The following is a 20832-nucleotide window of genomic DNA, read 5'->3' as shown; positions in this document are numbered from 1 at the left end:
TTTGTATTTTTCAGTTCTAGAATTTACACTTAGTTCTTTTTCTTTTTCTGCTAAAATTTCCTATTTATTGATTCATTAAGAATGAACACTTTATACTTTTTTTTTTTAATTAATTTATTTATTTATATTTGGCTGTGTTGGGTCTTCGCTTCTGCGCGAGGGCCTTCTCTAGTTGTGGCAAGCGGGGGCCACTCTTCATCGTGGTGTGCAGGCCTCTCACTGTTGCGGCCTCTCCTGTTGCCGAGCACAGGCTCCAGACGTGCAGGCTCAGTAGTTGTGGCTCACGGGCCCAGTTGCTCCGTGGCATGTGGGATCTTCCCAGACCAGGGCTCGAACCCATGTCCCCTGCATTGGCAGGCAGACTCTCAACCACTGTGCCACCAGGGAAACCCAACACTTTATACTCTTGAGCATAGTTGTAATTGCTGCTCCAAAGTCTGTGGCGCTAATTCAAACATCTGGATCATGTTGAGTTGGTCTCCATTATTTGTCTTTTCTCTCGAGTATAGGTGAGGTTTTCCTGTTTCTTTTTATGTCTAGCAGTTTTCTGTATCCCGGACATTGTGGATAACACATTGTAGAGACCCTGGCTTCTGCTATGTCCTCTTTCTGTCCTGTTTTCCTTAGGCAGCCACCTTTGTTGAGCTCAGAGTGTAAGCCCCCCCACCGTGGTGGGCGGCAGCGGGGCTCTCTGCTCAGTACATGGCTTTGCTCAGGCTCCTTGGCGTACGGCCGGTCCCCACCACATGCAGAGTCAAGGTCAAGCAGAGGTCAGGGCAGAGCCCACACTCGGAATCTGTCCGCTCCACGACTGTCTTCACCGTTTCCTCACATGCCAGCTGCTGTGGTGGATGCAGTTCTGATTCTGGTTCTTTTGGCCAGTAAGGGTGTGGTTTCTTTGTGCCTTTTACTTCCCCCAGTGGCCCTGACTGGGCCTCCCCGAGGCAGAAGTTACAACAAGCAGAAAACTCACCCAAGTGTTGGCTCCCCCAGCCCACCTGCCCACGGTTGTTCTCCAGAGCCTTTTGCATTTTGCCCAGTTTTTTTTTACATGAGCCCTTGTTACCTTAAAAGTGAGTTTTTTTTACGTGAGTCCTTGTTGTTTGGGAGGGGGGCTGTTCTAATGTGAGTTACCCTGCCCTCACCAGAAGCCTCTGTCCTCGTTCTTTTCGGTCTTGGTCCTCTAGTAACCAGCAGCAGAACCCCACCTGGCTGCATTTTCCCTTCATGTTCTAAAGGGCAGCACACAGACTGTGCTATAGTCCACGTGCTCTGCCCACGGCCTGTCCCTCACAGGTAGTTCCTGGTGAGGCTGCAGTGACCCCGAGGGACCCCCGCCTTCCTTTCCCAAGTGCTGGCAAACCCAGGATTGACAACTCATTCAGAAGAGTTGCCAGTGGGCCAGGCCGGCCTCACGGGGTGCAGTTCCCAGATTCCCAGGAAAGCCAAGCATCTGTGGCCCAGGTCTGGGGGGTCAGCACCATGAACTCAGACTTCCCGGCCCACTTGCTCACATCCTCCCGGCCCTGCCACTTCCACTCACCGACCCCTTTTGTTGTTGGGGAAACAGCTCTAAAGTGAATCCCAACAGGTTCCCTCTTTTTTGGAGAATAAAGCAAAAGTGGACTGCGGAGATGCTCAGACCACTGAATCCTCAAAATTAACAGAAAAATCACCTTTCAAGTATTTCACCAAATTCTTTGTTGTCTCAAGCCTTGTTTGAAGCCCATAGGATTTAGTAACTTTAAATTTTAAAAAATCTATAAATAGAGAAAGGATAGGCCTGCATGAGTTTCCTCCCCGGGTGGGGGCAGGGGGCACAGAAGCCCCCGCTGCTGCTCCGGGGTCTCCCCGTCCCTGGGACGTCCCTCCCGCTCAGTCCTCATGGCCCCATCCTGAGTCCAGTCCTGACAGACTGCCGACCCTCCTTCTGGAGATGCTGTTTCCCTTGACCCCAGTGCACCTCTAGGCCCGGCTGTGTCGTTCCCCGCCCCCAGGTGTTCTCTCTGGCTTCCCCGCTGTCTCCCACCCCCTCCCCTCTGCGTAGGCTCCCCCAGCCAAACCCCATAGCTGCCCAACTCCCTCCACCCTTGCTGGGCTGGGCTTCTCACCGAAGCGCCCACTGGCCTGGCTTGGTCCTCCTTGTACCTGTGTCCTGTGTGCCCAGCACGGCACCTGGCTCACAGCTGGCCCTCAGCAGACACCAAGGGGCGTCCCCTGGTGCCTGGATGTCTCCTTCCGTCGCTGGAGGGCTCCTGGGCACTTGCACACTGCATCCCCCATCCCTCCAAACACCCTATTTTATCTTTATGATCTTTATTGTTTATATCAGACAGTTATATCTGTCTGAAATAAGATCATTCTAAAATTTTATCATCTTTAAGAAATGCTAAGATGTGATTATTTCCTCATAAAGTCAAAAAGCTCCTTGAAATTTTGTTCATATTCTGAATTGATAGTGTACCCGCAGAAGCCACGTGAGGCCCTGTTCCAGCTCCTTGTGCTTGCACATGACCCTCCATGTGGGTGCAGGCAGGTAGAGCAAGTGTAAGCACACCCGTCCTGCCTCAGACCCCACCCCGAGCTGCTGTGCGGCCCCCATGCCCCCCCCCCACATATTCCCACTGGTAGGACCAGAGGAAGTCCTACAGGAAAACCACTGACAATCCCATAGTTCACCAGCCCCAGGCCAAGGACCACACACACATGAGACTCACTAACCACAGGCCAATTAACTGGGGTAAATTGGAGGCCTGGTCAAAATACACAAGACAAACCATTTGTATGTTGCTGCCGGCCCTCCGGCCCAACAAGCACACACCCCAGAGTGAATGAAACAGACGGGAGACATGAATCCATCCTTCCCTCGAGGTCTCCCTGTGTGCATCCAGGGTGGGTGGACCCTCCGGGGAGCGTGGTCCCCAGGCACACAGGGTCCTGGTAACAGGCTGCCCATGGGACTCCCTGGGGGAGCTCACAGCACTGACCACCGGAGCCTGAGCCTCGCTGCCCGCAGATGCCACCAACGCTTGGGAAGGCCAAGAGGCCACCTGAGCCCCGTCACCAAAGGTGTCCCTCCCCTGTTCACTCTGCCCCCGGGCTGGGCCCCTTGTTCCCACTGTGCGCTGACCGGTCACGGCTGTTGTGTGTGACCCAGGCCTACAAGTACCTGGAGGAGATGCGGAAGAGAGTGCCCTCCACCAACGTGTCGTACTACGTGAGCCAGCGCACTGTGGACGCCGTGCACCAGGGCTTGGGCATCCCTCTGATGCGCACCATGCCGGAGCAGATGCGCCACAACAGCGTGGAGGATCACAAGGAGATGGACGAGGAGGTGATGGAGGAGGTGGAGAATGGCCCCTGAAGGCCTGCTGCTGCCCAGGCTCTTCTGGGACTTACCAGTCATTGTCAGTAGCAGGAGCCCGACGTACCTGGTGAAAGTTTTGTGTCTGAGTCCGTAGGCAGAGCTGTGGGAAGATGCGCTAGCCCCCGAGGGGCATCAGGGGGAGGGTCTCTAAGCCACCCCTTCTGAGTCCCTGGCCCCTGCAGGGTTTTGTTTTAGCCCCTCGGCAGTCAAGGGAGTTGGTTCATTTTTCCCATGACATTCCCCCAAGTACAAGGTGTAAAGCCTAAGAAACTGAGGGTGTCCCCGTATTCCCGCCCCCCCTCTCCTGGCACCCACACAGGTTGCCCAGCAGTGCATCTGACTGGTTCCCACAGGACACCCCGTCCTGACCACAGGGAGCCAATGGTTGGCACTGGGCTGCAGCCAGAGGCTCTGTCTGTCTAGGCCGCGCCCTTTCCGTCACCAGCTCCCACCGTAAGGGGCCATCAGGGACAGCACCATGATGAGGGCGGGGGGGCTGTCTCATGCTTTCCCACCCCCAGCTCCACCCACCAGCTGCCGAAATTCTCCAAATAAAGTCTGTTTTCTCAGAGGCCCGTGTCCCCTTCCTGCCCCCATTTCCATGTCTCCCCTTCAGGGGGCCGTGTGTGGGCACCAGGCTCCCTGCAGGAGTGAAAACCACAAAGAGCTCCTGCACCTCTTTTATTCTTCCTTTTCTGTTGTTCTTAAAGTCCCTGGCCTTTAGGTGAGGAAGGGCTGGGGGCACATCGCTAAGAAGCCCCCAGGCCCAGTGGCCCCAGCTCTGCAGTCTGCAGGCTGCACGGAGGCACTGGGCTGAGCAGCCGTCCTGGAGCCCAAGCCTCAGAGGCCACGTCCCAGTCCCAGTCCGTGGCGGGCAGAACCCGAGGCCCTGATGCAGAGTCTTCGCTGAGCCGCAGACACTCCAGGCTGTACCAGCTGCACCTCCGCCCCACGTGCTGGCCCCCAGCCCGCACTCTTCCAGCGGGACATGCCTCCTGGGGGTCGGGGGCTAAGGAGAGGAGAGCGGGAGGAGCTTGTCTCGGAGCTTCTCCAGAAGCAGTAGTGCCTTCACTGCCAGCAGCCTGCAGTCCTCGTCTGGGTCCTTCTCGGCCACGTCTGCAAAGACAGAAATGGAAGCGTGGGCAGCATCACAGCACTGAGCGGGCCAGCCCTCTTCAGCTGCTCTCATTTGAGGCCTCCTGAATGAGCCCCGCGTGGCACCAGAACCTCCTCAGACGCCGGCAAAGGGCTCCTTAGCACCTGTGGCTGGGAGCCCAGCCGGGCAGGCACCTGCACCCACAGCACAAGGCCCCGAGCCGTCCCGACATACCGAATGCAGATGTGCTCAGATGCCCATGTGCGCGGGCTGGCCTGCAGGAGCCTAGGAAGCTCATGGGCTGCCTCACCGGACAGCGTTGGCAGAAAGGGAGAGAAAGGCCGCCATCAGAACCACCGGGCCTGCCAGTGTGGATGCAGATGAGCTGCGAGCCCTGAGGGTGGACACGGGCACGGTGGCTCTGAGGGCCGTGGCTCAAGTGCCCACAGGTGGGGGTACTACTGGCCACAGAGCCTTTTTAAAAAGAGCACACGTGGGCTTCCCTGGTGGCGCAGCGGTTGAGAGTCTGCCTGCCAATGCAGGGGACACGGGTTCGAGCCCTAGTCTGCGAGGATCCCACATGCCGCGGAGCAACTAGGCCCGTGAGCCACAACTACTGAGCCTGCGCGTCTGGAGCTTGTGCTCCGCAACAAGAGAGGCCACGACAGTGAGAGGCCCACGCACCGCGATGAAGAGTGGCCCCTGCTTGCCGCAACTAGAGAAGGCCCTCGCACAGAAACGAAGACCCAACACAGCCAAAAATAAATACATAAAAAAAAAACCACATGTGTGTGGGGAAGGGGTGGCCGCCAGAGAAAATGTGGCAAAATGTCAATCACCACTGTAACTTTGCTGAGGATGGAACTTCCCAGCATATACAGGTGCCACCCCCACGTCTGGGCGCCTTCCCTGCAGGACTCCCCAAAGTCAAAGTGACCTGACAGCAGCCATGTCCCCACTCCCACACTGAGGACACTCAGAACACAAACGGGAGCCACATGACGCTCAAGCTGGGCTGGGGACTGGGCCACGCTGCCCACGAGCTGACAGCCCCCCGGCCCCTCCAGGCTGCACCAGCCTCCCGCCACCTGGCCACAGTGACCCCGGCCTAGCAATCACCTCCCAGCCAGGACCGGGCCTCCAGCAGCTCGTCCAGCAGGTCTGCCAGCAGCCGCTCAGCCGGAACGCTGAGGAGGACGGCGGAGACAGCAGACAGCAAGCCCCGCCGCACATAGCTGCGGAGAAGGCAAGAGACTGAGCCGTGAGGAGCCGCAGCCTGGCGCCCTCCACCCAGGCCAGGGAAGCCCCGCCGGCCATTCCTGCTGCAGGAGCGCCCAGCCAGGCTGCCTCTTGGCCACCCCGGAAGCCGCCACCCACCTCCCACTGTCCACTTTCCAGCAGGATTCAGGACCCCCACCCCACCCAACTCCCCTCAGCCCTGTAGCTACTCACGCGTCACCATGGAAACGAAGGGCCCACACGAACTCCAGCAGGGCCTTGCCCATGGGCACAGCCACCTGAAACAGCACAAGCCAGTAGGCAGGGGTCCTGGCACACAGCAGTCCCCACCTCAGACCCCATCCTCAGGTCCAAACACTCCTGTCCCAAGGCAAGGCCCACAAGGGGACAGAACATGGCGCAGACCCCACAGGAGGTGAGCCATCAGATGCCGGGGGAACGGGGTCCCAGCTCACCGTGGTGTTCACAGCCAGGTACATCAGGGCCCCTAAGGTGTGGGCCAGTCTCCCAAGAACCAACTGGTCACCTCCCAAAAGGTCGAAAGTCACAAGAGGCCTACAACACAGAACCCAGCGAATGGTGCAGGACAGGTACTCAGGGCTGGCTCCCCAACCTCGTGGGCCACCAAGGGCACCCCAAGCCCCTGGACTCCCCTCCTCACTGCCTGTCCCCACGTGGCGCCCAGAGCCACAAGGAGAAGGCGTTGGACAGACTCCCCGTCACTTTGCAAGGCCGCCTGGTCAAGCCCGGGCCTGGATCAGGAAGCAGGACCGCTGCCTGCAGGGCCTCTGCAGCAAAGGGCTCCAGGCCCTTCCCTCTGTCCACAGAGCCTTGCACCCATGTGGCGATGGCTGGGGCATATCTGCACCCCGCTCGGGCTGAGGCAGGACAAGGATGCGCACGGGGGCGGCAGGCCACGCCGGGTCAAGGCACCAGGGTGAGGCTCTGGCCCCGGCCCCACCATGAACCCAGCATCCGGAGGTGACGGAGACCCTGACGCCTAATGCCCTCATGTCACTTGATTTAAGCTATGAACAATCACAGCCAAGTTCCTGACCACCCTGAGCCCAAATCCCACCTTAGCCCCCACCCTAGGGACCCTCCCGCCCACGGGTGCCAGGGCTCCTGTTCCCCAAATCACAGGCCTCCAGAAAACTCGCTCACCTGTCAAAATGTTGAAGGAGGGGGAAGAAGAAGTAGCCAGCCACCGAGTTGAATTCGTTGGGGCCAACGGCTGGTGCCCGCCCCACAGAGCCCTGCCAAACACACGTGCTCGCAGGGCACAGGGCACAGCCCCGCCAGGGGACCTCACACCAGGGACACTTGGGGACACTTGGGAGGGGTGGTCCTGAGCACCAGAGGAGCGGGCACCACCCCCCACCCCCGGTGACGACTGAGAATGTCTCCAGACATGGCCCAACACCCCAGGGGAGCACGTTCAGCCCCGGCCTAGAGGGACCCCAATGACCCAGCACATGCCGGGCCAGTTGTTGCCGACAGAGAACCCTCAGGGCTGTTTTCACACCCACATCTGCATTCACGTTTTAAAGTCACTTCAACATGATGCCCTAACAGCATGTGTCACATCACTCAATTTGTACCAAAAACCCTCCCTTCACAGGACACTGTGGTCGCTGTCCCCTCGGGGCAGAAGTCCCGCCCAAGAGGCCACCCCAGGGCCTGGCTGACCTTGGAAAACCGCCGGGTCTTGCGTCTGACGCGCTCCTCCACCACCGCCCGCCAAGCCGGGACCACAGCACCACCAGGCTGGGAGCCGGGGTCTGGGGAGCCCCGCTGGGGAGCCTTCCCAAGGCGCCCCGGCCGAGACAGCTCCTGGGCGGCCAGAGTCAGGACCTAGAAGAGAGGAGACACCCGGGGCAGCCGCCATCCCACTGGGGAAGGATGACATTTTCCAAATTTCAAGGTGAATCGGGTGCCCTCGAAGGCCCCGGCAGTCCTCGGCGGGGAGGTTCTGGGAACCCCATGCAAGTCAGTTCAAGTCCCTCAGGCTCACTTCACTTTGTGGGGGCACAGGAAGGAGGTGGGCGTGCTCCCTGCTGACGAGCCCGAAACCTTTGGTCACTTCTCCCAAAGCCCATCCAATCCCGCCACTCCCACCTCTCAGGAAAAGGGAAGGAACCCCGGCCCAGGCCATATGTGGACGGAGCCGGACCCGGAGGCCACACATGCGACCTTGTTTTTAGGAAGCACCCAGGACAGGCAGATGCACAGACAGAGCAGACTGACTGCGGGGCTGGGGGTGGGGGAGGGAGCATCTTGGGTTCTTTTGAGGGTGATGTGGGACGTCCTGAAAGCAGGTGGACGTGATGGTCACACGACATCGGGAAAGTACCAAACGCCCCTGAGCTGTATACACAGAAACGCTGAACTTTTTTTCAGCTTTGTCTTAGTCTCTGTGTCACTGTGACGAACACACGTGGTGTGATGTTCACCATGGTAATCATTGTTCAGTGCGGCTCAGCGGCACCAGGTAAACTCATGGTGCCGCTGTCACCACCAGCACCTCCAGAACCTTCTCATCCTCCCAAACTGAACCTCTGTCCCATTAAACCCTGACTCCCCACCCCTCCCCCAGCCCCTGGCACCCACCATCCACTCTCTTTCTCTGTGAATCTGATGGCTGCAGGGACCTCACGTAAGTGGAATTGTACGCTATTTGTCGTTTTGCGTCTGGCTTATTTCACTGAGCACGGTGTCAGAATTTCGTTCCTTTTAAAGACCAAGTAATATTCCACTGTGTGAACCCACCACATTCTGCTTATCTTAAGACTGAATTTTACGGTGTGTGCATCATACCTCAGTAACGCTGTTATCTAAAACAAAGAATGCAGCCCCCGAAGCCCACGCTCTGTCAAGAAAACATCAGACAGATGCTGGTCCCAGCCTCTCAGGTCTGGCAACAAGGGGCTTGGGGAGGCCTGTGGTCCCATCCCTGTAGATTCTGGCAAATGCCTGCTCCCCCTCCAGGGGCTTTGCACCAGGCCTGCCAGTCCAGCCCTGATGAGTGGGACAGAGGCCCAAGCACTTACGTCCAGAATGTCCATGCGCTGCCGGAGGCTGTAGTTGAGGGCGTAGAACTGCGCGGTCAGGTACTCCGCCACCTAGGCCAGGCGGACAAGAGGCCTCTGAGGGCCACGATCCCGGAGACAGGGCTCCAGCACAGCCGCTGCTGGGGGCATGACCCGGGCTCCACTCAGCCGCGGGGACTCACCCGAGCCGGGTCTGTGACTGTGACGGCCACCAGGGTCCTCTGGCGCAGCCCCTCGAACCCCGCCACGGCCGTCTTCTCCTCCAGGTGCAGCAGTACCTTGGCCAGCTCCACGCTCACCTGCGCACGGGGTCGGGTGCTCGACAGAAGGGGCTTGTCTCGAGGAGCCTGGGCTGCGCCCTCCGCCCCCCACCCCGGCAGAGGCCCCGCTGCCAAGGCCCATGTGGGCCACATGGGGCTCCCTGAAGACACATGCCCTTGCCAAGCCATCATCCACCTCCTGCGACCGTGACAGCCCAGCCCTCATGCGCTCACCTCCTGAGTGGCAGCCGGGCTCCTGAAGATCAGCCCCTCGAGGGCCCGCAGGGCCGCCTCCCAGCGCTCCCAGTCCTCGGACCCGGTCAGAGCTGCCCAGAACCCACATGGTGCCTGAGTGAGGCGGAGCCGGCGGGCAGGGTAGGCAGCATGCGGGGGACCCTGGGCGGGGGCTGGGGCGCACCTTCCAAACAGCCCCGCACGTACGAGGGTGCCTTGCTGCTTCTCTGCTCCCTGTCTACCGACATGTCGTAGGGGACAAACTCATCATCGCTGAGGAAGAAGCACAGACACGCAGACCTGCCTGTCACCCGGGACTCACCCCCAGTCCCTGAAGCTTCAGGAATGGCTGCCGGGCTGAGAGCCCCGTGGGCTGATTTCTGGGTGGGAGGAGGACTCGTGAGGCAGAGGGAACCGGTGCCGCAAGGCCCACACCCTGAGGCGGGTCCCGCCAGGACCCTCGCACTCTCCCCCGTGGGGCTGCCCCCACCTGTCCAGCTCGGAGTCGGAGCCCTCAGGCCCAACCTGGGGGCCGCTGCGGTCCACAGTCTCTCTGTCAGGAGTCTCTCCACTGACCGGAGCGAAAGACGGGCTTTGGGGACAGAGAAGGATCCCTCAGGGGTGCCCCACAAGTCTCTCATCCCAGAACCCATGCTTCCCGAGGAAGCGCTCTCACCGCCCCCGCCCTCATCTTAGCTTCTGCCTCAGCGATAGCAGGACAGGAGTAACAGGTGTGCAGCAGCCACCCCACCTGGCCCACCACGCCCAGGGGACCAGGGACCAGGGCACGGAGACCCTCACCCCGCCTCCGAGGGGCCGTCAGCCGTGGGCTGGGGCATGGCCAAAGCCAGCATCTCGCGGGTCAGCTCATCCTCTTCATACTGCAACGCAGATGAGCTGGAGTTGGCTGGGACGGGAGCAGCAGGAGTGGTACAGCTGGGCCCCTGCGAGGCCCTCCCATCACAGCCCGCAGTCTGCGCTTCTGGCCTCTGGCAGCCAACGGTCTTTCAAGAGCAACTGTCCAGGTTTCCCCCTCTGCAGAGGGTGGCACTGGTGGGGCTGAAGGCTGGAGGGCCTGGGAATCCCCCAGACACAGAGCAGATGTGGCACCGTCTCCAAGGACATCCCAGAGGGCTCGGCAGACGAAGGGGAGGCCTGAGAGCCCCGTCTAGAGAATCCACCTGGGGACATGTGCTCAGGCGCCAGCTAAGGGGCTGCGCCTCCACTCCCCTCCCAGCCGCGGCCTCAGCAGGGCCACCAGGGCCAACTCGACACCAAGCACAGATGCTCCGTGGTCCTAGACACAGGCAGGCACGGTGACATCGGGGCAGGAGTGTCGGCAGCTCAGGAAGAGCACGGCGGGCGCAGCCCTTGCTCACCTGGAACTTCAGGGGAGGCCCCTCGGGGTGGATCCGGGCGCTGGCCACCTCAGCCACGATCATGCCCAAGCGGCGCACGGGGGGCAGGCTGCTGTCCAGGCGGCTCTTCACTCCCTCCATGAGGCTGGCCAACAACTCTGGAAGCACCGACGCGCATGGGCTGAGCTGGGTGGGGGGGGAATGGGGCTCCGGGGGGGGCAGTGGGGATGGGGCACCCACCACGTGCTCACCGTCCTGGCTGTCCCGGAGCTCTGCCTCCCCCAGGTGCGCCAGGCAGATGAGGATGGCCTTGCTGACGTAGCACTGCTGCACCAGGGGCACGTGGCGGATGGCACTGCTGCTGCCCCACGTCTCCAGGAGCTCCTTCAGCGCCTGGTGGGTGGTAGGCCCAGCCTGGCAGACAGCCCCCGCCTCCCCAACGCATCCCGGGACCTCGTGGGCCTTGGTGCCCATGTCCCCACAGCCCCAGAGAGGCTCCGGCCAGCGCCCTCCACCCCAGGCAGGAACGCTCTCCCCACGGGGACTGAGAGTCCCTTACCTGCACAGGCAGCGCTTACCTGCATGAGGAGCGAGCGCCGCTGGCTGTCCATGGCCAGGTAGCCCAGCAGGCTCTGCAGCATGGGCATCTGCAACAGAGCCGGCGTCCTCTCACCATCTGCCAGGCAGACACCGCCCGCCCGGCCTGGGGAGCCCAGGGGCGGGACGGGTCTGGGCTGAAGGACAGCAACATGTCTGGGCAGCTGAGCACTGCTCCAGCCCCGCCTGCTGCAGCTACCACCCCCGGCCGGCACCCTCACCGTGCAGCTGTACTGTAGGAACAGCAGCTTCCGGGTCATCACAAACTGGGCCTTCTTACTCTTTGTCACCAGGTTCCCCAGCAGCCGTGAGAGGACTTCAGGCCTGTGAGGCACAGCAGTGGAGAGAGGGAAAAGCACAACTCCGAATCCCATGGATCTGCACTGGACCCCCGGGCTCCGCGCTAACCACCAGGGAGCTGGGCAGGTGCTTCAGCCCTGAGTCAGTCCTGAGTCTCCCTCCTCCCAGTAAATGTGGAAACCAGGGAGCCCAGCGACTGGACACAAGAGGACATCCCTTGCCTGCCCCGACCAGTCCAGGTGAAATGCTCCGCCTAGACCAGGGCAGCCAGCTTTGTCTGTGAAGGGCCAGGCTGACAGGCCATCAGGCTCTGTAGAGACACGGTAGCCGAGAGCAGCGATGGCAGGTAGGTACACGGTTGAGTGTGGCTGTTTGCTGATAAGACTTTACTTACAAAAACACAGTGAGCCACATTCGACCCAAAGGCCGTAGTCTGCAGATCCCAATCTAGACTGAGAGACCCCTGCTTCCTTTAGTGAGTGAGAGCTCAACACACCCTCCTGCCAGCACGGAAGCAGGTGAGGCTGTGTTCCCCTCCTCATCCCTCAAATCAAAGACGTGAAGGTTAAAAGAAAAAGAAAAAACAAGAAAATTGATGAAGTTGAGGAGAAAGACCCAGGCAAAGTGACCTACAGCCCTGGGGCAGACAGCACGACAGCCCCGGTGACAGAGAAGGCTGAGCCCTACCCAGTGACCCACGGTATGCTGGGCTCACACGGCAGTTAGGACGTCTCAGCGAAACCAAACCAGTGGTGCGGCCAGGACAGACCCGGGCCTGTGTTAAGGTGGGGGCGCCCCCCCACGAGGAGCCTTCACACAGGCGAGTAAAAGACTCGAGCAGATGGTTCGTGATGCCTTCAAGACACACACACTCAGCCAGAATCAAAGAAATGTGAAGTCAAACAGGGAGGAAACGTCTTTGGCAGAGAAACAGGCCCTTCGTGCCGGGATACGGTCTGAAGGCACGTGGACGACAACCAAGTGACCCAGCACTGCCCTTTCAGGAACGTGGCCCGCAGACCCCCTTGCTCACAGACACAGAGGTGGACAGGTACACAGGAAAGTCATCACAGCCACCAGGTGGGAGGAAGCTGCATTCCCCGCACACCCTTCTGCATGATTTGGGTTTTTTGAGAACAGGGACCCTCAGGCTGCAGAGAAGCCGCAGCCTCCGTCTCGGTCCAGCCAGGTGAGGACTGAGGGGCCCAGCCCAGCCGTCAGGAGTGGGAAAGATGGGCGTTTGCACAGCCAAACTCTACGAAATGACCGGCCACCAGACAGAGGGGCCACTGCCCACGTCCCATGAGTGTTGACCCCACATAGGCAGGAGTCGTTTGGATCCCCACCGCCCGCCCTCCTGGGGGAGAAGCGTTTGCAGCAGGAAGGATGCCTTACTTCTTACCCTGGGGCGGCCTCCACGAACCCCTTCAGCACAGCCTCCATGGCCCAGTCGGGCACGCGCTCCACCAGGCACCAGCAGACCCGCTGCCAGAGGCAGCTGCCCTGGGTAAGCACTGTCAGCCGGGGCACAAGCACGCCCAGAACCTCCTCTGAGGGGAAGCACACAGGGGCACTGAGCCTGGGGGCCATGGGGCGTCCAGTGTCTGCAGCCCACAGGCCCACCTGTCACAGAGCCAGGCCCCCACCCAGGGGCCCAGCAGGGCCAGACCCAGGCAAGGGGACCTCAGCAACTCCCCGCAAGGGATCCACACAGCCCACCCCTCCCGGGACGTGCCGCAGCTTCTCCCATGACGAACACTCACTCTGTCTCCCGTGGATGCAGGCTTTCCCCAGGACCTGAGACAGGAAGGAGACGGAGCAGTCCAGGCCACCTGGGACAGGAAGGAGACGGTGGTAAGGCCATCAACGCACACCTGGCCGAGCAGAGACAGACCTTGTTCCAGGCGGATCCCACGTTGTAAAACTGCCAACTTGTTCAGTCTAATTCCGACTTCACCAGCACTGTTTCCAGCTCAAAGAGCCAATGAAAATAACCATTTAAAAAGCATTATGTTCACAGTGATCCTATAAAGCAGGGACCACTGCGGGGCGCCGGGAGGTGTCAGCACCAGAGGGGCCCAGTGAAGAGGAGGAGCTCTAAGCGCCACAGGGAAGAAATGAGGATGGAGGAACAAGGAGAGGGTGGGCGGCGGCAGCAGCCCCGGAAGAGCCAGGGTGATGGGACTGACCAGGAGACAGATGGCCCTGCACATGATGCAAACGCAGTATCTGAGATCTAAAGATGGGCGTTTGGGATCCTGCCAAGACAGAATTCAACGCAGCCACTCACAGGATGAAGGGGACATTGCTCCAGAGGCATTCAGAACATTCAGGCAGGCGGCCCCTCCCAGCCAGAGCAGGGGCTGGGCGGCCCTGCTGGAACCCCGCTTGGATGCTTGGGCTGGAGAAATGCAGGCGCACGCCTCCCCCTGCGTGGTTCCCTCACCCGAGACAGTAATGCTCAGGGACACGTTAGGGGGAGCAGAGGGTGTGCAGACACAAGGGGGCTCCACAGAGCAGCACAGGCCTCACCCCTGCGGCCCCCTGCCGAGTGCCACCTGGCCGCCTCCCGGGGCAGCCACTAGCTGTGTGCGGTTAACCGTGGGCAGACAGGCGACCCCTCGTGACCCACGTCCACGAGGGCAGAACGGTCTGCGAGATGTGGGCACAACTCCAGCCCCAAGGACACAACACTTAGGTCTATTTCTCTCAACACACGTGAGGACCACCGGCCTGCATCAGCCACCACTCTGAGCGCCGGGTCGGCAGTGCGCACAGGCCCCGGCCCGCAGCTCACTCCGCGGAAGGGGGGGACGTCGGACAACAGGGCGGGGCCCCTCTGAGCACCTTAGAGGATGGCCGGTTCCAGGGAGAGGACAAGCCAGCAGCTGCGACACTAAACAGGGTGATCAGGAAGGCGGCCCTGAGAAGAGGCACTCGAGGCCAGAGCACGAGGTGCCCCAAGCAGGAACGCCCGCCAGTCCAGAGCTGGAAGGAGGCGGGAGCAGAGATGCTGGAAGGTTCTGAGTGTGACTCATGGTAACAGCATCATGCAGTTGCTCAGCTCAGACAAGACAGGAGAGCACGTGGGAGGCTGTGGTAAGAATCCAGGCAAGATGAGGGGCTCGGGCCAGGGTGGGGGCAGTACAGGGGCCAGGGCCGCAGGGAAGGCAGGGCCTCACTGGGGGAAAGGACGGTGGCTCGGACAGCCCGCCCGCTGTTCACCACCTGACACCCACCCCCACTCAGGCTGCCACGGCCCCCGGCTTCTCCCAGCTCTTGGAACACACACGTGGGGAAGCCATGTCCCTGATGCTCCAGAGACCATGATTAGTGGAGAGGGTGGGCAGGAAGCCGCTCCCATGGACCCCAGGTGCAGAGAGCTCCCTCAGAGTTGGCCCCCAGCACCGCCTCCAGACACCAGAGCATGAGGTCCTCCACACACGATGACAAGGCCACGGGCACCGCAGCCGGCAGCCACCTTGGACGAACCCTCTTCACAGTAACAGCGTTTTGGTTTCCAGACTGTGGACGTTCCCTTATTCTGAGTGAGGGGCTGGGCGGTGAGCAGCCCCACCTGGACATCCAACCAAGGACTGCAGGGCTTACGGGTCAGCTCCACCTCCAAGGCAGCAGAGTTGTGGGTGAAACTTCACGGCTGGGTGGCTGCTGCCCCAGACATGCGATAACGTCTGACTGGACGATGGCACTGCCCAGAGATGGCAAAGTCCCCGGAGCCCTGGGAGGGAGGGAGGGAGGGGACGATGGCCTGAGGAGGCTGTTAGAAGAGGGGCCCTCACCTCGGAGAGAGTCCACGACCACCTGCAGCACCCGCAGGACTTCCTCGCCCAGCAGAGGGAAGTAGTTCTGAGGGAAGAATGTGGCCAGGTTCTCCTGCTGCAGACGGTTGCCCAGGAGATCGGGCAGGCCCACCACCTTGGTGAGAAGTGTCTCCTGGAGCAGGGGGAAGGCTGGCCCTGCCTGCTGCCGACACTGCCCCTCCATCACAGCGGCCATCCTGCCCACGCTCAGGAACCTGGCCAGCAGCCGTGCCATCTTCATCAGACGGAAGCTGGGGCTGAACCGAGAGCAGGTGTAAACAGCCTCGCTTCCTAGGGGGGGCACGAAAGCCTGCCGACCCCACGCAGCTTCCCCACCTTGGAATCACCGGACCCACCAACTTCCACAGCAACTGCTGAAAACCCAGCTTCCCAATGACACAGCTTCCCCGCAAGGACCGTGGTGTGCTTGATGTTGAGGGAATGAGTTTGCTGGGGTGCCTCACACAGAGCTGGGGGCCACAGAGTGAAGGGGCCCCAGGAGGATGGCCACGCCCACTGCCTACCTAGACCACCTAAGCCCTGATGCAAACACTCCTGCTGCCCCCTGGCCCACACGGCAGGACAGAGGGCTAGGGCCTTCCCATCGCAGGAGATTAACGCAACCCGCTTTTAGTTCAGTGCTCTGACGTGCACAGGTTTTATTCCCTCACCTTTCAGGATGCCAAACTCTCACAGAATTCGGAGAACGCGTTGGTTCGAAATCCTTCAGGTGTTAAAGCGACCCCATAATCAGAGCCGGCCCAGCTCACCTGGCAGCACCCTCGATGGACTCCATCAGCACCAGGAAGGCTTGGTCAGCTGGGCCCTCTAGGAAGAAGCTGGCCCACAGCTCCTCCATTTGGCCGTCAGGCAGCAGCTCCAGCCAGTCGGGGCTCAGCTTGCCGACCAGACATCTGAGAAAGGTGGAAAAGTGGATCCTGGCAAACTCCTCCTGCTCCTCAGGGAGGGCTGAATTCTCCGTTTCACCAAGATAGCGCTTCAGGGACCCCAGGGTGCAGAAGATGCGGCCCCCATCCTCAGAAGATGAAAGGATGTGAACAGCCTCCCAGACGGTGAGCCGGACGGCAGAGACCTCAGGATCCATCCTGGAGTTCACAGGAAAGGCATGTGAGAAAGGAAGTCCAGGGAGCTGTCATCATCCACGTGGGACTCAGTCTTGGATAAGGAAGCACTTTTCACATACTCTCAGAAAGCCCCCTCTCCCGCCCTCGAGGAGGGAAGGTTTCATGGTCCAAGGCTTCCATGGTGCCCTCTGCAGTAGGGCAACCCCGCCCCAGGTACCCATGTCTGGAGACATCTTAGATGTCATAATCGGAGGTGCTACTCTGCCGCTAGTGGGTGGCTGAGGCCAGGGATGCTGGTAAACATCCCATATACCCCATTACGCAGGACAGCCCCCACAACAGGAGTATCCAAACCCAAATGTCAAGGGAGCTGAGGTTGGGAGACTCATCAGCACTTCTAACTCCCTGACGCATCCACCTGTGGTTCACCTTGCCAAGCTCCCTTCCTTCCCAGAAACCAAAACCATCTGCAGGTAGCATTTACTTCGGGTCGGGCGCCCCTGCAGCACAAGCGCCATTAAGTAGTCACCTGTCTGTCACCAGTGCACCCAGCCACTAGATCGGGATGCACTAGGGGCCAAAGAAGTGTCCCCACCGGCCTGGGCCTCGTCGCCCAGGCCGGTCCACGCGGGCTCCTTCTCGGGGCGTTGGAGACCGGCTAGCGATCGCCCGGCCCCGCGCCCGCTCCCCAGCGTGCGCCCGGAGTCCACCTAGTGGCGCGGCGGGCAGCGGTCCTCGGGGGACGGGATGGGGTGTCAGGGCGGGCGGGGACCTCCGGACGCGCAGCGGTCACAGGGAGGCGCGCACCCGCCGGGTCCACGGAGTCTCCAAGGCGCGCTGCGGCCCCGCTCGCTCCGCCAATACAGACCCGTCGCCGATTCGCCACAGCCCCCGAGGCCCCGCTCTGCGCTCGGTTCGCGGCCCAGCTCACGCGGCCGCAGAGCAAAAGTTCCCGGGGCCCTGGTAGAGCTGGTGCTGAATTTTTTGAGCCTGTGGCGCCTGTACCTAGGGGCAGCTGGTGACGAATCTGCGGCGAACCTGCGAGCCGGAAGACGCGCGGGACGGGCGGCTGTATCTGCGCCTGCGCTGGGGCGGGGGCGGGGCACATGGGGGCGGGGCCCGAGTGGGCGTGGTACCTGGTGGGCGGGGCAATGTGCTTTAGGCTTGCGCGGCGCGTGGCTTGGAGTCCAGCACTTCTGCGCCCGTCTGCCTTCCCTCAGCCTCTGCGTCGGTCTTCCCGGAGTGACCTCCTCCCGCCCTTCCCCCGCTCGCGAGCCCCAGTCTCTCCTGAGCTCACACGTGCGCGCCTCCACAAACTCCTACTGAGCACCAAACGCGTGTGCGGCCTCGCCGCCCGCCCAGAGGTATGGCCCGCTCTCCGCAGGCCGCGACCTTTGCAGGGAAACGCGCCACAGACTAGGATGAAGTCGCAACTGGGGTGATTTCGGGTATTGATGGGTGTCCTGGGACAGGTGCTGCATCGTTCAGCACGGTAGCCACCAGCCACCGGGTCAGTTCCTCGGTTGCACTGTCCACGTGTCAAGGGCTCGATAGCCACCTGACACAATGCACAGCATAGATATAGGACTTTCCGTCTTGGCAGAACGTCCTATGGCGACCTTGGGGAGCGATCTGGGAAGACTTCTCAAGGAGGTACTATTTCAACCCAGAAGTTCGTTGAGGTGACATGGGAAACATTTATTCATTCAACATACATTAACTAATTGCCTGCTGAGGCAGCAAGCACTCTTCCAGGGCACAGAATGAAGCAAAGTTCCTGTTCACACGTCAAGGGGGCAAATAAAGTACACATACAATATATCAGATGGCAGATAATGGTAAGAAAAATTAGGGAGGTTAAGAAAATGAGTGACCAAGAGCGGTCTCCTTTTAAAAGCTCCACCCTGGGTGCAGTTAGGAGAATGGACGGTAGGGGGCAACCGCGGATGCAGAAAGCCCGGAGGGGCGTCTGGTGCGTGGACAAGGGTGGGCCAGGTGGTGAGAAGGAGCTGACCTGGGCTGGACCGGATGGGTTGGACGTGGGTGCGAGGGAGCGAGGAGCAGAGGATGATGCCTTGCTGGGACTCTCCGAGAACTCCTCCCAGGCCGCTCCTGGACTAGAGCCCTCACTACCGTTTCCTACTACAGCTTCCTCCCTTCTCTATTCCCCACATTTTCCTGAATCCTGTTACCCAGTAACTTCTCAAGAGATCGTGCACAGAGGATAAATTTCTTAAGCCTTTGCACATCTGAAAAATGCCTTTATTCTTTGCTCCAGGTAGATTCACATTTGAGCTAGATGCACAATTTTATCAGCACTATGCTCTAACCATCTGGGCTAACCAGCCACTCTGACTGCTCAGTTTTAAATGAAAATCACTTTGCTGCTCTGTCTTTGGCAGCCAGCTTTGCTGCTGAGGTGGCCCACAGTCCTCTGGAGAAAGTCCCAATCCTTCGCACGTGACCAGGTTTTTCTCTCTGGACACATTTAGGATCTTCTCATCTGTGGTGTCTGACACTTGGCAAGATGAGCTTTGGAGTCAGGCCCCATTCCTTGACCTGGCGCTCTCTGCCACGTGGTCTTGAAATGATGGGTGCCCTTGTCTGCAGCACCTTCCTGTGTTATCTTCCTAAAATTTCCTCCACTATATCCTGTAGTCTCACTCTCTAAGTTTCTTTTCATTGGATTGATCTCAATCCAATGTTTTCTCTCTTCTATCTCTTTGCCTTTTTGCCTTCTTTCTGACAAATTGCTTTAACTTCACCTTTTAGCTTTTCTGTTATACTTATCTATTTATTTGCATTTTATTTTATTTTTTTATTTAGTCATTTTATTACTTTTTTGATTTTTGGGAAAATCATAATTTTCATTTCCAAGAGCAACTTCTTCCTTTCTGATTATTTCTTTTTTCATAGCATCCGTTTCTTGCCTTGTGTTTTTTTGTTGTTGTTTTGTTTGTTTGTTTTGGCTGGGCCGCGAGGCATGCGGCATCTTAATTCCCTGACCAGGGATCAAACCCGCGCCCCCTGCAGTGGAAGTGCCAAGTCTTAACCACTGGACCGCCAGGGAAGTCCCCGTTTCTTGCCTTGTGGACACAAAGCTTTTCTTGTCTCTCTGAGAGTATTATTTAGAATGCCTTTGAGCCTTTCCTTGGCCCTCTGCACGTCTCCCAGTTTCTCTTCTGTTTGGGCAGATTTCTGTCTCACCTGTGGATGGGATTTTGTTTGGTGGGGTGCAGGGAAGCTCTTGCCCACGCTGTCAGTAAGTGCAGGTTTTCTGCCGGGGCTAAAGAAGCTCCCTCCCCTCTCCAGCCTGGGGGCAGGTGCCTGGCTTTGGCTGCTGCTTTCCAGAAGCTGGCAGAACCCTCAGACTCCCACAGTCCAATAGGTAGACATTTATTTCAATACCTTGTTGTTAGCATTACCCTTAAAATGAGTGAATTTTATGATATGTATGCTTTCCACTAAATTCTTTTTTAAAAAGAATGGATGATGAAAAAGATTGAAAGGAAAGCCCCTGTCTCTGTGCCCGGGGGCCTGCAGACCTGGAGTCTTTCTCCAGTGCAATGCTGTCCAATCCAACTATGACGTGAGTTCCATATTTAATTTTAAGTATTTTATAGCCATACTAAAAAAAGTAAAAAGAAACAGGTGAAGTTTATTTATTTATTTATTTGGCTGCTTTGGGTCTTAGTTGCAGCATGCAGGCTTCTCTCTAGTTGAGGCGCGTGGGCTCCAGAGCGCGCGGGCTCAGTAGTTGCATTGCATGGGCCCCAGAGTGTATGAGCTTAGTTGCCCCGCGGCGTGTGGGATCTTAGTTTCCCAACCAGGGATTGAACCCATGCCCCCTGCATTGGAAGGCAGGTTCTTAACCACTGGACCACCAGGGAAGTCCTGAAGTTAATTTTATTTATTTTTTATTTTTTAAAATAAATTTATTTGTTTATTTATTTATTAATTTATTTTTGACTGAGTTGGGTCTTTGCTGCTGCACGCGGGCTTTCTCTAGTTGGGGCGAGCAGGGGCTACTCTTTGTTGCAGTGCGCGGGCTTCTCATTGCGGTGGCTTCTCTTGTTGCGGAGCATGGGCTCTAGGTGTGCAGGCTTCAGTACTTGTGGCATGCGGGCTCAGTAGCTGTGGTGCACGGGCTTAGTTGCTCCGCGGCATGTGGGATCTTCCCAGACCAGGTCTCGAACCCGTGTCCCATGCATTGGCAGGCGGATTCTTAACCACTGCACCACCAGGGAAGTCCCCAACCCATTTTAAAAGTGAGGAAACAGGGACTTCCCTCGTGGTTCTGTGATTAAGAATCCACCTGCCAATTCAGGGGACGCGGGTTCGAGCCCTGGTCCAGGAAGATCCCACATGCCGTGGAGCAACTAAGCCCGTGCGTGCCACAACTACTGAGCTCACGTGCTGCAACTA

The 20832-nt window shown here is 59.1% G+C and overlaps 3 protein-coding genes across 11 annotated transcripts in view; 2 read left to right on the top strand and 1 right to left on the bottom strand.

The window, feature by feature from the left end:
• The window catches only part of IFT140 (intraflagellar transport 140), a 70226-nt gene extending 66288 nt beyond the window's left edge, over positions 1-3938 (top strand). For all 4 annotated transcript variants that reach the window (XM_068525046.1, XM_068525048.1, XM_068525047.1 and 1 more), the window contains one exon: positions 3158-3938. In XM_068525046.1, coding sequence (XP_068381147.1) covers positions 3158-3364 — 207 coding nt within the window. In that variant the 3' untranslated portion in view covers positions 3365-3938. The remainder of the gene's footprint in view (positions 1-3157) is intronic.
• A 97-nt stretch (positions 3939-4035) lies between these two features.
• On the bottom strand, positions 4036-17472 carry TELO2 (telomere maintenance 2). Of its 5 annotated transcripts, XR_011070509.1 has the most exons (22): positions 16937-17281; positions 16093-16428; positions 15302-15579; positions 13265-13333; positions 12904-13051; positions 11423-11525; positions 11183-11251; positions 10856-10997; positions 10626-10762; positions 10048-10127; positions 9737-9838; positions 9431-9519; positions 9247-9338; positions 8935-9051; positions 8753-8824; positions 7392-7556; positions 6867-6958; positions 6158-6257; positions 5916-5980; positions 5583-5698; positions 4698-4857; positions 4401-4483 (listed from the first exon to the last, which is right to left on the bottom strand). XR_011070509.1 is itself a non-coding variant. In XM_068525053.1 (21 exons), the coding sequence occupies exons 2-21, from the start codon at positions 16425-16427 to the stop codon at positions 4377-4379; spliced, it is 2478 nt and encodes an 825-aa protein (XP_068381154.1). In that variant the 5' UTR covers position 16428; positions 16937-17280; the 3' UTR covers positions 4227-4376. The 5 variants fall into 5 exon arrangements, 4 of the variants coding, with proteins under 4 accessions (XP_068381153.1, XP_068381151.1, XP_068381152.1 ...); XM_068525053.1 differs by lacking the exon at positions 4698-4857 and having other exon boundaries at positions 4227-4483; positions 16937-17280; XM_068525052.1 differs by lacking the exons at positions 4698-4857; positions 5583-5698; positions 16937-17281 and adding an exon at positions 17413-17472 and having other exon boundaries at positions 4036-4483.
• Positions 17473-17621: 149 nt separating this feature from the next.
• The window catches only part of CLCN7 (chloride voltage-gated channel 7), a 29265-nt gene continuing 26054 nt past the window's right edge, over positions 17622-20832 (top strand). Inside the window, exon 1 of one of the 2 annotated variants that reach the window (XM_068565707.1) lies at positions 17622-17771. The gene's annotated coding sequence lies outside the window, so the exon portion shown is untranslated. The remainder of the gene's footprint in view (positions 17772-20832) is intronic. The other variant, XM_068565706.1, reaches the window with a different exon arrangement.

The sequence above is a fragment of the Eschrichtius robustus genome, chromosome 16 (genome assembly GCF_028021215.1).
Source record: "Eschrichtius robustus isolate mEscRob2 chromosome 16, mEscRob2.pri, whole genome shotgun sequence".
In the NCBI taxonomy this organism is placed as follows: domain Eukaryota; kingdom Metazoa; phylum Chordata; class Mammalia; order Artiodactyla; family Eschrichtiidae; genus Eschrichtius; species Eschrichtius robustus.
Note: the sequence above shows the minus strand (reverse complement) of the source record. Positions and strands in the feature narration are given on the sequence as shown.

Coding starts and splice junctions, on each gene's coding strand:
- TELO2 (XM_068525052.1), bottom strand. CDS start 16,427: ATGGATCCTGAGGTCTCTGCCGTCCGGCTCACCGTCTGGGAGGCTGTT. Junction 8,825..8,934: donor CAGTCACAGACCCGGCTCGG/GTGAGTCCCCGC, acceptor CGCCTGGCCTAG/GTGGCGGAGTACCTGACCGC. Junction 6,258..6,866: donor CTCCTTCAACATTTTGACAG/GTGAGCGAGTTT, acceptor TCTGTGTTGTAG/GCCTCTTGTGACTTTCGACC.